The following is a 14,082-nucleotide window of genomic DNA, read 5'->3' as shown; positions in this document are numbered from 1 at the left end:
CCTAGTGGACTCCAAGATGAACATGAGTCGTCAGTGTGACGAAGTCATCAGCAAAGCTAATGGCACTTTATCATGCATCAGCAGATGCATGACAAACAAAACCAAGGAGGTGATACTTCCCCTCTATCAGGCACTGGTCAGACCGCAGTTGGAGTACTGCGTCCAGTTTTGGGCGCCACACTTTAAGAGGGATATGGATAACCTGGAGAGGGTCCAGAGAAGGGCCACTCGTATGGTTAAGGGCTTGTAGGCCAAGCCCTACGAGGAGAGACTAGGGCACCTGGACCCCTTCAGCCTCTGCAAGAGAAGGTTGAGAGGTGACCTTTTGGCTGCCTATAAATTCATCACGGGGGCACAGAAGGGAATTGATGAGGCTCTACTCACCAAGGCGCCCCTGGGTGTTACAAGAAATAATGGCCATAAGATAGCAGAGAGCAGATTTGACTGGAGATTAGGAAGAACTTCACGGTTAGAGTGGCCAAAATCTGGAATGGGCTTCCAAGGGTGGTGGTGCTCTCCCCTACCCTGGGGAGAAGGTTATGGTGGTGGTGCTCTCCCCTACCCTGAGGAGGTTAGATAGGCATCTGGCTGGGGTCATCTGAACCCAGCACTCTTTCCTGCCTATGCAGGGGGTCAGACTTGATGGTCTATTGAGGTCCCTTCTGACCCTAACTTCTATGAAGTTATGAATCGTATGGAGGAAGCCCCTCACCTTACAATTGAGCACGAGGAAGTAGGGGGGCAGGCAGCTGCTGTGTCTCCAGCTTCAACCTAGGGTTGGGGCTGGAGCTGGAACTGGAACTTGGCGCCACAGCTGCTGCCTGCCACACTTCCCCCCCTGCCTCTACATGCCTTGCCACACCTCTCCTGTGGCCCCCGTTCCCCCATTCTCTCTTCCTCTGCCACATTCCTCCTTACCTTTGCTCCACACTGGCAGGCTCCAACCTGGCCCTGTAGTGGCAGAGCCGGCACCCTGCCACTGCTCCTGTGAGGCCAGTCTGGAACACCAGTGCCGGCTCCATAGGCCTGGGCCAGAGCCATGCTCCATTTAGCAGGCGTAAGTCTGGTGGTGCAGAGCAAAGGGGGGGAATAACTGTGGGGCAGATGGGAGGAGAGACTTCGGGTGTGAGGCAGGGGGAGAGGAAGGGGGACAGGGACCTGAGGCTGCCTGTTGCAGAAGTGGCATGGAGGAGGGAGGAGAAGGGAACAGGGGAAGGGGGAATTGGGACAGCCTGAGGCTACGGGGGGGTGGGGGGCAGGGGAGAGACAAGCACAATGGAGAATAAGTGGTGGGGAGGGAGGACACGCACAATGGAGGGTAAGGCGGGGGGGGAGACAAGCTGCCTGTCTCTCTTACTGCATGCTCCACCACCTACAAACTGCCTGCCCCTACCACCTGCTCCCCTTGCCTGTTCTACCTTCCCCCCCATACCTTCTCCACTATCTGTCCCCCACTACCTTTCTCATTACTGCCCCCCTCATCACCTTGCTGCCAACCACCTGCAATAGTGGAAGGGAAAGCAGGGGACGGACAAATTTAAGATTACCTTCCAATAATTAGATTTCATACACTGAAAATGTTAATACATTTTTTGTGTGTAGGTGTAATTATTGGGGGATTGGCTTACATTCAGGGTCATCAAGCAAATATGGTAGTTCAATATAACTTGGCTTGCGTGCTATTACTAGTGCTTATTTGGTACTATCATAACGATTAAAGGTAAGAAAATGCCCAGCTATAACCTTTAGTTGTATTTAGCTATGAGCTGAATTGATCTGGATCATTTGGCTGCTGAGAATAGCTGTAAAAGATAAGAACTAAACCAATTGTCAGACTTATTAGGTCTTCTTTTGAGCTAATAGAGATTAATTTCTTGTTAAAAATTAATTTCAGTGACATATTGCCATCTCCACTTGCTAAAATGGAACTGAAAATGAAAAATAATATTAACTGTGATGTATTGGCTAGGAGAGTACTTAGGGCTTAGAAACACTTTGTTGGGTTTCTTGGCCTTTTGGTTTTCATTGGACAATTTTCATACTGATTTCTGTTCCTTAAGAAAGAACTTCAATTAATATTTAGTTTACTAGTTTTATGACAATATTACTGAAGAAGTAAAAAATATAAAGGGAAGAAAGAAACAAAAATACACATGTTGTAGGCTAAACAGATTAAATATGGTTTTTGTTGGGCTAGCTGTATGATTATTGTTTTGAAAGGTACCAGCCAGCATTAGATAACTCAGAAGCTTGTTTGCAGTTGCATTCAAGTTGTGGTTTGGGAAAGACAACCGCAACTTTTAAAATTAAAGTGCTAAGTATACTAATACAAAGATCTGAATTTCTTTTTCTCTATGAATATTTTCCACCTATCAAACAAGAACCATGTTCTAATTTGTAAAAGCTGTAATGCCAAGCATGAAGTCACTTGCCTGTGTTTTGAAGGTTTCTGTTTTACCTACCCAGCTAGTTGGGTTTCACCCCTGAATTGCTTTTTTTTCTCCACGGGAGCTTCTTACTGTGTAAGGAATGTAAACAGTTTTTAATCTTTTAATAGCACATTAGTAATATCATGAAAAGTACTTTGGTATCCCCTAACGGTGTAAAGGGCTGATTTTAATGAAGACAATGTAATGGAGGACAAAAGATATGTACTGAAGTGGGCCAGGAATACATTAGTAGTAGAAGTGTGTGAGTTCTGAACTGCTCAAACACCCAGGCCTTCTATTCTGTGCATTGCATACAGGGAATGTGGAGCCAGCCCCTGGGAAGATGCTCTCTCTGTTGTAACAGCCTCTCAGTTTTAAATTGTACTAATAGATTACACTGATTTTTGCCTCATTCTCAACAGTAGTAGTCTGCTCTGTGTGCAGTGATCAACAGCTAAGGGGACATTAGGTATTAATGGCACAGAATGTATTGTAGGAAGCAGGACACTAGCAACTTTTGTGGTAAGTACTGCATATAGGAATACAGAACATACACATATAACCACGTGATCACCTTGACTTCCTTATTGCATAAGCAGTCAGGAGCAACATGACTAGCACAGAGAAGGGTTGCTGCAGTATGGGTGGAGCAAACAACCCACCTTCCACACCAGAATACACAGTGTGCATAAGAAATACACTACTATCTGGCAGGTTCAAGAATGCATGTGGATTGAATATGTGGTTTTGCTGGGCCTGAAGTAACACAGCGGTGATTAACAGATCACTTTGACAATGACTTCTGATGTAGTGCTAAGGTTTGAAGAGATGCTGAGATATCAGAGCACAAAAACAGCAGTAAACTAAAGCCTTCACTGCTTCATTTGCTCCAGAGATAGGTCTGCTTTCTTGTTGCCTCCATTCACCTCTGGAGGTGTATAATAGACACTTAATAAGAGCAGCAATATTTGAGCCACAGGAGTTCTCATTTAGAAAACTGATTTTCCAGCCCTTGCTCAAGTGAACTTTCCTTCCATCTCTTCCTGAGAAGTCCCACTGAAGTCAATAGAATTTCTTACATTAAGATGTGATGAAAATAAGTCTCTTAATGTACTACTGTTGCATCAAAAAGTATCATATAATGTCAGATGAACTTCATTGCAATCTCCCGTGCAAGCAGCTGAGGAGAATGTGCTATATAAGCAACATATGATATAAGGTTTAAAATGTAAAGCTGAGGTTTCTGTGCTTCCTCACCCCCCTTGCATGGAATGTTTATAGTCAGTTGATTGTAGATTGCACTAGAGTAGGAAATGATGGAGAAAAATTCTTACTTCCATGCTTTTACTACCTAAAAAGTTGAGCTATGCAACTGTTGAAATTCTGTTCTTTTCTTTGCAGGTATAATACCTTGCCTAGCAGAAGAACACTAAAAAATTCAAGATTAGTGAGTAAAAAAGACGATGTTCATGTCTGCATCATGTGTTTACGTGCCATTATGAATTACCAGGTGCTTGTCTTTCTATTATTTTTATCACCTAATTAAATTACTAGATAACTAATTTACTGGGGAGGGAGGAGAAGGTAGGTATACATTTTTAAGATATACAAGTTCTAAAAGCTGAATTCTCATTTAATTAGGCAGCACATTCTGCATGTTATTGTCATTGTTTATCAACCATATAGAATGTATTTGATTTTCGACAGTTCTTTTTAACAATACTGACAGACTAGGCCAAATTCTGTACTCAGTTACATGGTGTAGTTCCCATTAATGGGGCAAGATTCCTATAACAGATTAGAATTTGGCCCAATATGTAGACTTAAAATATGGGAAGTTTCATGGGGATTATATAGAAGAGGTAGAATCTTATGCAAATGGAAAATAGTGTGAAATGTTATATGTGCTTACAACAAGGCAATAACAAAATTGCAAAGGAAAAAGTAAGCTAGACTAACATTCATCTTCATTGCAGAATTTCTTCAGTATGATGTTGTGGTCATACAGCACATTCTAGTGGCTTCAGAGATTCAGGATTTTCATGAAAATAATGACCATTTACAGTTATGTGCTTCCAAAACAGAGCTTCTCATGAGCATCCTCTTTGTTTTGCCATGTGCAGCCTGTTTCCAGCACACATGGCTAAATCCTGTTTTTGATTATATTAATGTCAATGGGATTTACTGGAGTATTTGAAGTCAATGAAGTTATTCCAGATTTATATCCATGTAATAGAAATCCTCAGCTGGTATAAATTGGTCTAGTGTCATACATCTCTAATAGGAAAGGTGTGGCTAATGATCTGTTTGTCATCATGTAGAGGTGTGTGTACATTAGAATATAGATTCTGTATATTTGAATGGAAATATCGCTGTGAAGAGAAAATGACACAGATGGAAAACAACATTCAAAATAAGAGGGGAAAACAGAAGGAAAAGAAAGGGAAGAGGGAATGGCAGTGATATAACAAAGTTTGGGAGATTCTGTGTTTGTTAGCTGACTTGCAGCCAAACCAAGAGTATTTTTCACACTTCTGGGGGAAGCATAGTTGGTATGTATCATATTAAATGTGCTGACTGATGCTGTAAATTTGACAAAGTTTTGTTTGACATAGTATGCTAAGGAAGACTGCCAGATCTGGTCATAGATTTATAATTTACTGGAATTTTTTAAATCATAATTGAAGTTTGAAAACTGAAACAGAGTTTCTCCTTCCCATTTCAGTATGGTTTCAATATGGTCATGTCACATCCACATGCTGTTAATGAAATTGCACTGAGTCTGAACAACAAGAATCCCAGGTAAGGTATACTTTCTCTGGGGGATTTGAGAGGTAAATACATACAGAATACACTGCATTTGTGATAGTTTTTGAAGACACTTTTACATATGGGGATTTTTTTGCACCAGTAAAAACAAATTTAATTAACCCTTCAATATATAAGCACTAAAAAGCATGTTGGAACTAGATGTGCTTATTGTAGTAATTACTGATAAGTTACTGTGCTAAAATAATCTAGTAAAGCTGTAGCTCGTTTGTGCATGGTAAAGTATTGTGGGCTTTTAATCTAGGGTAGTTATACTACAGCCAGGGGTGAAATGCTGACACTGTTGAAGTCAACGGGCAATGTGACATTGAAATCAGCAGTTCCAGAATTTCATCTGAGGTTTCTTGAACTGAAAGACTGTAGACTGTTAGAATTGTGTGAATTATTTGTAAGTGAGCATCATTACTACTTAAATGGAAAGGTTCTTAGGTGGTAAACTCTTTGGGCATTTGTACACATGCATGCACTGCAGCAGCAGGCGCTTTGAAAAGCATCTGGCGCTGCAGCACAAGCCGTTGCATAAGCAGTGAAGTGCACATTAGTGCTGAGAAAATGATGGTGGTATGGTTTTGAACTAAAACACGTCAGAGGCGCTTTAGTTCAAAAGCGCTCTGCTGCCATTTTGTGCACGTTGATGCACATTTTGCTACTTATACAATTGCTTGCGGTGCAGTGCAGTTCACCTCAGCTCAGAAGCAGCAGATCTGTGATACATTGTGGGATGGAAATGTATGTATATAAATGCCCCTTAAGACAGTAGCTGTCCCTTATTCCATGTTTGTAATGTGCCTGGCACAATAGGCATTTATTCTTAGTTGGGCCCTGAACACTATACCCCACTCCTCCATATCATTGCATTCACTGCTTCTTCCCAAATATGCTCTTCCTATACCCAGTTACCATGAGTTGGATCCTCAGAAATTGGAGATTCTGGAGATTAATTGCCTGTCTATTGAAACCAAACTTGAAACATTATTTTAGTTTATAAAAGGTAAAACTGAATGAAATGTGACAGTACCTTGACCAAAGCAGTGGGATTTTGTTGTTGTTATGTAGAATAAAAGGCTTTGAAATGTTTTTCTCATGGAAGCTATGGCTCCCCTTCTCTTCTTTTAGTTAAATTTAGGATATGAAATGCATGTACTATGCAAGTGAAGCTCCATCGTGTTGAAAAAAATTCCAACCAATGATTTCTGCGAATGATATACCCTAATTTGACAAACCAATTCCTTTTAAAATGTCTACAAAAGTATCATCTCCTGGAATAGAAATTATGGGAGACTGGTATAATCAGCTATATCATCAGATCTATATAATGGATATCAATTTCCTTGAAATTTCAGAACCATGATTTGCAATTTGTTATTGGTAAGCATTTAAATAAGAAAAACTGCAAAGATGGAGACTTGAAGTACATGATCCTAAGAGGTTCATTTCTTTGATCTGAATATACTTGACATCTTTCTGCCTGCAGGATCGGGTTATTGCAGTAGTTACAAATTAAAAATATTCTGAGCGTAAATAAATGCATCCCACCCATCTTGTAAATGAGGGAGAAGCTGATTCATCACATTTTTGTAATTGATTATTGTGTTTCCTTTCCTAACAGAACAAAAGCCCTCGTCTTAGAACTGTTAGCAGCTGTTTGTCTTGTCAGAGGAGGACATGAAATCATTTTATCTGCCTTTGATAACTTTAAGGAGGTAGGTTATTCTGTTTCATCAGAATCTGTGGTGCATGCCCATAGCTCTTTTAGAGTACCCATCTCAGTTTCTGATTAAGAGGCTTTATGGTTTACCTTCATTTTCTCTAGTATGGAGAGCCTTTAATTTTTCCGTAAACAGAGATACAATAAAATTAACAGAGGCATGATTTTGGAATTAATCTCTGCCATTCTCCCCATGTTTGCAACCTTAACTTTGTAAGAACAAACAATCCCTAATTGCCAGCATAGTTTTTATAAACAGAACTATGCAGGAATGCAATTAGTAAAATTTACACATGTCCTTGCATGATTGCACAAGGATATTAGGTAATTAGAGAGATAAGTGATATCATTTGTGCCTGTACATAAAATGTGGATAGAGAACTGCTTCTGAATAATAGTATTTTAAAATTGGTTTATTAAAATCAGGTGCTTCATTTACAGTTTGAAAAAGCATGGCCCTGTGGTGTAGGTACAGAACTGGGAACTGGGAAGTTTTAATTAAGCTCTTTCATTGTTTGTTGGTGGCCTTGGGCAAGTGACTTAACATCTGTTTGCACCTCTGTGGAAGGAAAGATAATATAGCTATAGTTTATGAAGCTGTTGAAGGTAATAGTTGAATAATGTTTGCAAAGTGCTTTAAATATACAAACAGCTGAATAAGTCATGTATGGCATTATTATTCTAACGTAAAATTCTGCCTGGCTTACTGCAGTTATATTATGACTTGTATATACTACCATTATAGAAGCAATGAGACTCCTTTGGAAGTCATTGTTAATGGTTACAGACATATCAGGCATCTAGCATATTGCTTATCAAACTAATTTGTAAACCTTATTCATTTCCTCTCTACAGAGAATTATATATATTGCATGTCATAATTTGATTGTATATTATTCGTTACATAGAACTTTTGGTTTTTGTTCAAATCATCCATCATCCATTTTTTTCTTTTGCAGATATTTTTAAATACTTTTTAGCCAGACTTCCGTTTCTTCTGTTGTTTATTTACTCTTATCATAGTACTTCTGTTGTAACGGAGCTGTCTGGATTGTGCAGTTGGAGATATAGTTCAAGGCGGTTATTTTGTTTTTTGGGAATTTTTTTCTCTAAACCCTCTTCTTTTATTTGCCTGATTTGGATGTTTATTTCTTGCTTTGTGCTCTTCTTTTCTACTTTTCTCCTGGGGAAGAATTGGCTTTCAGGGCTTGTGCTCATAATTTATATATTCATTCATACTTCATTCACAAGTCTCTAAGTCATTGACATAAAAAAGTATTGTATGACAGACTTACAGTATTTAAAACTGGACTATATTACTGTAAGTTCAATAATATTTATGTGGCTTTTTTTGCTTATGTGTTGTAGCTCTGTCACAAATTCAGTATTTTTTTTTTCATAAGACGCAACATAAAAATTGAGGACAGATTATTAAACTTGCCAAGCTAAACTTCTGCCACTTCACCTCCTTGCTGTAAAATGGCTTGTACTAGTCTGAACTCTCATTACAATTATTTAATACAGAGAACAGGACTTCAGACCAAGTGCTGCTCTTGCATATAATAGGATGTTTCAATTTCAGGTTTACACAGAAACAAGTAAGGGCAGAATTTCGCCCTTAGTCTTTGACTCTGCCAGGAAAGTGTAGATTATCTGGAACAGTTTCCAAAAATCCATTTAAAAAATGGTTTCTAATAACATGGTTGCTCCACCTATGGATAGTGAAACAACTGTGAGTTAGTTTAGGGTTTCCATATCCTGGCTGTTAAACTATTCTTGTCCTTAACTGAAACCATGCTCAGTATTGGTTCCTGTGCACTGGCAATTTCCCTGTTTAGATAGGCCTCGATTTACTTGGAGTTACCTGTGGACATAGCTCAAGGGCCTATTTGTCTTCTGTAGAATAATTAGATCAATGTCACAGCTGAGAGCTGGTGTTTTGAAACAGCCAAGAAGGTGCAGTACAGTAGAAGTTGAAAAGCGAACCAAAGCTTAAGTACACCACACTGCTGAAGGGGAAAAGACCCCAGCCATGAATCTTGTTCACTCAGAGGGAAATGAAAGTCAAACAGAAAAGTGTTATTTAGAATGGATGATGGAAAAGGGTGCACTATTTTGGATATGTTGCTTGTTGTAGTTTAGAAAAATATGTTTCATACAATTGCTTTAATTCGAGCGAATCCAAATTTGTGAAGGGGCGGGGCCTACTGTTTTGAATAGATGACATCATACTAGCCAAAAGCATTTGCATCAATTTCAGTTTTTCAAAAATGCTACTATAAAAAGACAGAGAAATCCTTATTTGTATTGTAGGAAAGAATTGATGGTCCTAAAGGAGTGATCAGTATCTTTTTTTCCTATCTGTCTCCACTTCTATCAGATTCTGCTGTTTGTATTGTTCAGTAACTTTGACGAATTGCTGGATGCTGAATGTAAGCAAGTACAGGTTAGTCTTTGAAGTGTGTGGGCCTGTTTGCCAAGCTCTGTTCCATAGCCTATGAACTACTGTGTAGTAGCAGAGTAGCACTCGGTGGCATAGTCCTGCTGTGGTGGAGTTTCTCTTAGTGATGTCACCTCTGACTCATCCAAATTTTGGATCTTTTCTCTTCTCTTCATGACATTTACATAAGTGAGGAACCAATTTTCAGGAAAAGTAGATCTAAGAGAAGGAGGGAAGAAGAGAGCCTAAATGAAGTTGTAAGGAGTCTTATCTGCATCTCCTTCTGGACAAGGTGGCTTTTTGCACTGTATTGTGTGTCCTTTCTCCACCACTAAGATTTCATAACAGTCCCGGTGTTATTGACCACAGTGTGTCAGAAGAAAAGCATGTTGTACTTTATTAACTTGGTGTATGCAGGTCTGTCAAGTTTATTTATGAGGGATTAAGTTGGGCAGGAAGTCCAGCAGACGTTTTGGTTTGGTTCCAGCAGCTCTCAAAGTGTAATCTAGTCTAATCCAGCCTCTAAAATATTGTCGGATAGAAGGATTACAAGTATATTGTGGTAATACTGGAAACAGCTTCTTGGTTTTGGGTGTACATCATAGAATGAGCAGAATTTACTTAAACATTTTAAACAGAAAGCAGTTCCAGAGTGTACTTCTCAGCCCACTCTGAGGAAGACCTCCTATTCACGTTATTTGACTAAGTTATACTACATTTCAAATTTAACCAAAGACCCGGCAACGCCTACTTCTCCTTTCAATTGATTCCAGCCCTTAGCCTGTTTTGTTTGCCTTTGCCTCTTATTGCCACTATCTCATCCTGAAGGAAAATGGTGTTTGAATTCTCATCTTTACTGTGACTCCTACATGCATTTGTTTACAGATAGCTTTCTATGTGCATACCGCTGAGTCTTTTGTGCTGTTTCCAACAGAATTATAAGAATTGGTTCTATGTTTTATACGATTCTCCTAACATTTGAGTTTGCGCAGTACTTGTTGGGATTTTATGAGCAAATCAAATTTATATTGATACATTTAAGGAAAATGTTCATTTTAGAGGTTGCATGCTATAACTTTGTGTCATAAAAGTATGTCCCTTTTTGTTCCCATTTATGCCCCAGTTCTCACTGATTTAAGTGTGAGCAAAAACATGCCCTGTTTGCTCTTGCTTTGGGATCCAGCTGTCAGACATTCACCTGCCCATCCATATCATAGTATATATTCCCCGAGATAAATGACCCTGCATTATTGTGCACTTACTTTATTTGCTTATTACTTATTTTTTAAGGCTCTCCAAATACGGAAGACTCTTTATTGGTTGGCGTTGAGATAATTCACCCCTAAAAAGAACATTCTGTTATTACGAAGGTGCGCTTGTGACCAGCAGAAGGAGAACAGGAAATCAACAGAAATCAACCAAATCAATAGAAGGAGAACATAAGCCCAATAAAAGCATGTTGAAATGGTTTATGATTAAGTAGCTGTTAGTAAGGTACTGCCAAGGATGTGGCTTATGTGGAAGCATTCTCACTTCTAGGCAGAGTTTTAGGCTTATGCCCAATGTTGGCACTACAAAATAGCATTAGAGGCTTGTGCATTGTTGGAAGTGGTGTCTTTTACGTAGGCTATTGGGGCCAGTTCCCTTGTGGTTGTGCAAGTGGAAATTAAAGATGCTATGGCACTCTTCATTTCCCAGAAGGAGTATGGATAACTTTGGTGCCTTGGCTAGAATTCACTCTTTCAAGTGAAACCAGTTCCAACATCTAGAATTGGGCAGAGCTGTTTCTGAGGTCATAATGACTTCTGTGTTTGCCTCTACAATCACTGTGTATCAGTATCTAGCTCAGACCTTTGCAGAGTTATAGTCAGGGTATGAAAGGTGTTCTGTAAATGCTCTTTCTTTTCTTTCTGGGTATCCTCCCATGTTCAGTATGGGTGCCAAAACACCGTGCTCTGCTCAACTTTTCTCTTGGAACTGCAGAACAGGCAAGGAGCTTTCTTTCCTTGCTGGTGTGTGTGATATGTATTTATAACAGTTGTATCTTTTTGCTGAATACAGCAGTTTCCTTGGAACCTCTCCCTAAATCTGAAGTGAACATTGGTGGGCACTGACTAATGATGAGACACATTTGTCCACCAACCAGATTGACACTATCATTCTAACTCAAGGATTAACATTAGGTAACTGCAGCTTTTACCTCCTATAAAGCAACGGTTTAAAATACATATTGGACCAGGGTATTGGACTTGATGTCCTTCCAGTGTCAGGACTTTATTTGAGAGAAGGTGCATGTAAAATTATACCTTTATAAAGGAAAACATGCTAGAAAATTCTCTTTTCATGGTAATGTTTCTTAGGATTATGTAGTTCTATCTGCAGTGCTAAGTATACACTTCAGGACTTCCTTTTTCTGGTTAGCTTTTACTTAGAGATTTCCTGTACTATAAATGCACGTTATCCTTGACTGAGTAAAATCCAATATATGTGCCTTCATAGCCCATTTGTGTTGAGTTGAAGAACTCCTGACTGACAAAAAATAAGCTTTCTTGCATTTTTAAAGTGAAGTAGTTAATACATATCTCCCTTTTTTCTGAGAGAGATGAATTGATTCACACAAGCTTATTTGCAAATGGGCTTAATGTTAAGAATCACTTGACAGATGAAGACCTGAATATCACTGTATATTGTTATAATGATTCCTCCATTACTATTTTTCACTTTTTGTCTTTTTTCCATCAATAGGCATCTCTTGTGTCATCTCAGCTTCTGTGTCCATCCTCTCCTAGCAGTTGTTATGGCTTTCCTTTGATGTAGGCAGGGTGTCATAAAATGTATTTGAGGCAGAAAAAGATGATGACACCTCACAAAACTAATGCTTAGGAATATTTTGAATCGCTTTGGTCTCATTACTGGGATCTAGGGTAAGCGCTACACCTGCAGCTATGCTTTAAATATATCCTGCCTGTAGCTCATAAACTCTGAAATGTAAATCTCTGAGCCAAACTAAAGATTACATTCCTTCTGTGACTTGCACTTTCATCATTATGCCTACTTCATAGAAACATAAAATCTAAAAATATGAATTAAGCTTCTTTTTGGTTACTTTTGCTTTAGTATAATCTTTGAGAAGAGGAATATATAGGAGGGCTCAGTCTAAATCATGTGGCACTGGTGGCTTATTAAGCACCAGCACATTTATTTGCTGCTCCAGCTGCCTAATTCAGTAGTTGCTCTTTGATGGCAAGCAGAAAGCAGTTGATGATGTCTAAGTACCTGTTACAGACAATAAATTTTTTACTTTGCATGCAAACAGCGCTTGTCATCAAAGGCTTGTGCAACACTAGGCAAACACCAATGAAGCCTCATAATAACCTTGTAAAGTAATACAAATAGGCCAAGTCAGACAGAACAAGTTTCTGTGATCTGGCCAAGAGAATTCAGCTGATCCAGAAATAGAATGCACAAATATGGCTCAGGGGAATTAGTACTTGATGTTTTTTGAATGCTAAGGATATTTATTGTTGTTTCTGAAAAAAATCCTGTCTCTGAAATTAAGTATTTCTGCATCCTTTAAAAAAAAAAAATTATATGTATTGAAATAGTTATTTTTTTTCCTTTTACTGAAGTCCTTGCAACTGGTAAATAAATAAGTTCAGTAACATTTTTATCAATAAAATTGATAAAAATAACAAAAATCATAAAAACTAAACAATCGCTCTGTATGGGCCTTACAACATTAAAAAAATGAGCATTTTAAAAAATATTTTGCCCCAGTGCTAGTGAAGATCCTTAATTATCAGTACTTACAGAATATTTCTAAGTACTTCAGCACACTCTGTAAGCATTGCAATCATCATGATGTAGGAGTTGCATTCAGATATCAGCAAGTGAAATGCCCCTTAAAATATATGAGAATTTGTCTGAATAAGTACTATGTAGAACTGAATGAAGTTCTAGAATTGATCAATTTAGTAAATTATTTTGACAGGTATCAATAGGGCAGAAGATATAAGAAAATAATGTCACTCAAAAAAAAAGTCAGAAATACAGCCAAGTAGTCTGTATTGAGTCTTGTGTTCTGAGCATTTGACAGTACTTCTTCTTGAACCAGTTCAGCAATACATTTAACTATTCGGTTAACTTAAATGACAGTGAATCTAATAGCTTGGAGCTAGGTGCTTATGGTTATGCTTAGGTCAAACCTACTGGAGTCACTGTCATTTAAGTTAATCAAACAGTTAAATGCTTTGCTGAGCTGATGTGAAAATAAAGAAGTAGTATTGTGAAATACATGGAACAGAAGAAACAAGGAAGGACCAGAAGGCCACATAGCTTTGTTCTGGAGCAGATACTGACTAAAAAAAGTACTATGAAAAAATGTTGTGGTTAAGATGAACCAAGGGAAAAACATCAGATATTCTTCAGCAAGGAAACAAAGTAAGCTTTGGGAAGCGCATGGTTTATTGCTTGTTTCAACATCTGCATAGATGCTTCATTCATGTGAATAGAGGTAAATCAGGTCACTGAAAGCCATAGTATTAGAAGTTGGTCAGGTAATAGAAGAATCAATTTCCCTGAAACAGTGAAATGAGTTTTCAAAGCTACACATAAATTGTCTGACCATTTTTACCACCCCCCCACCATATACCCCCCCCACACCATACACACGTACA

At 38.6% G+C, this 14,082-nt stretch overlaps 1 protein-coding gene across 9 annotated transcripts in view; it reads left to right on the top strand.

Moving 5' to 3' along the window:
• FMNL2 (formin like 2) overlaps positions 1-14,082 on the top strand; it is a 318,749-nt gene that overhangs the window by 250,263 nt on the left and 54,404 nt on the right. For all 9 annotated transcript variants that reach the window (XM_019522397.1, XM_019522402.1, XM_019522393.1 and 6 more), the window contains exons 7-9: positions 3,831-3,939; positions 5,155-5,231; positions 6,868-6,961. In XM_019522397.1, the coding sequence (XP_019377942.1) occupies positions 3,831-3,939; positions 5,155-5,231; positions 6,868-6,961 (280 nt within the window). The remainder of the gene's footprint in view (positions 1-3,830; positions 3,940-5,154; positions 5,232-6,867; positions 6,962-14,082) is intronic.

This window comes from Gavialis gangeticus, unplaced genomic scaffold (genome assembly GCF_001723915.1).
Source record: "Gavialis gangeticus isolate Ggan-Ray unplaced genomic scaffold, GavGan_comp1, whole genome shotgun sequence".
NCBI lineage: Eukaryota > Metazoa > Chordata > Crocodylia > Gavialidae > Gavialis > Gavialis gangeticus.
The sequence above is the reverse complement of the archived record's forward strand: the minus strand, read 5'-3'. Positions and strand labels throughout refer to the sequence as shown.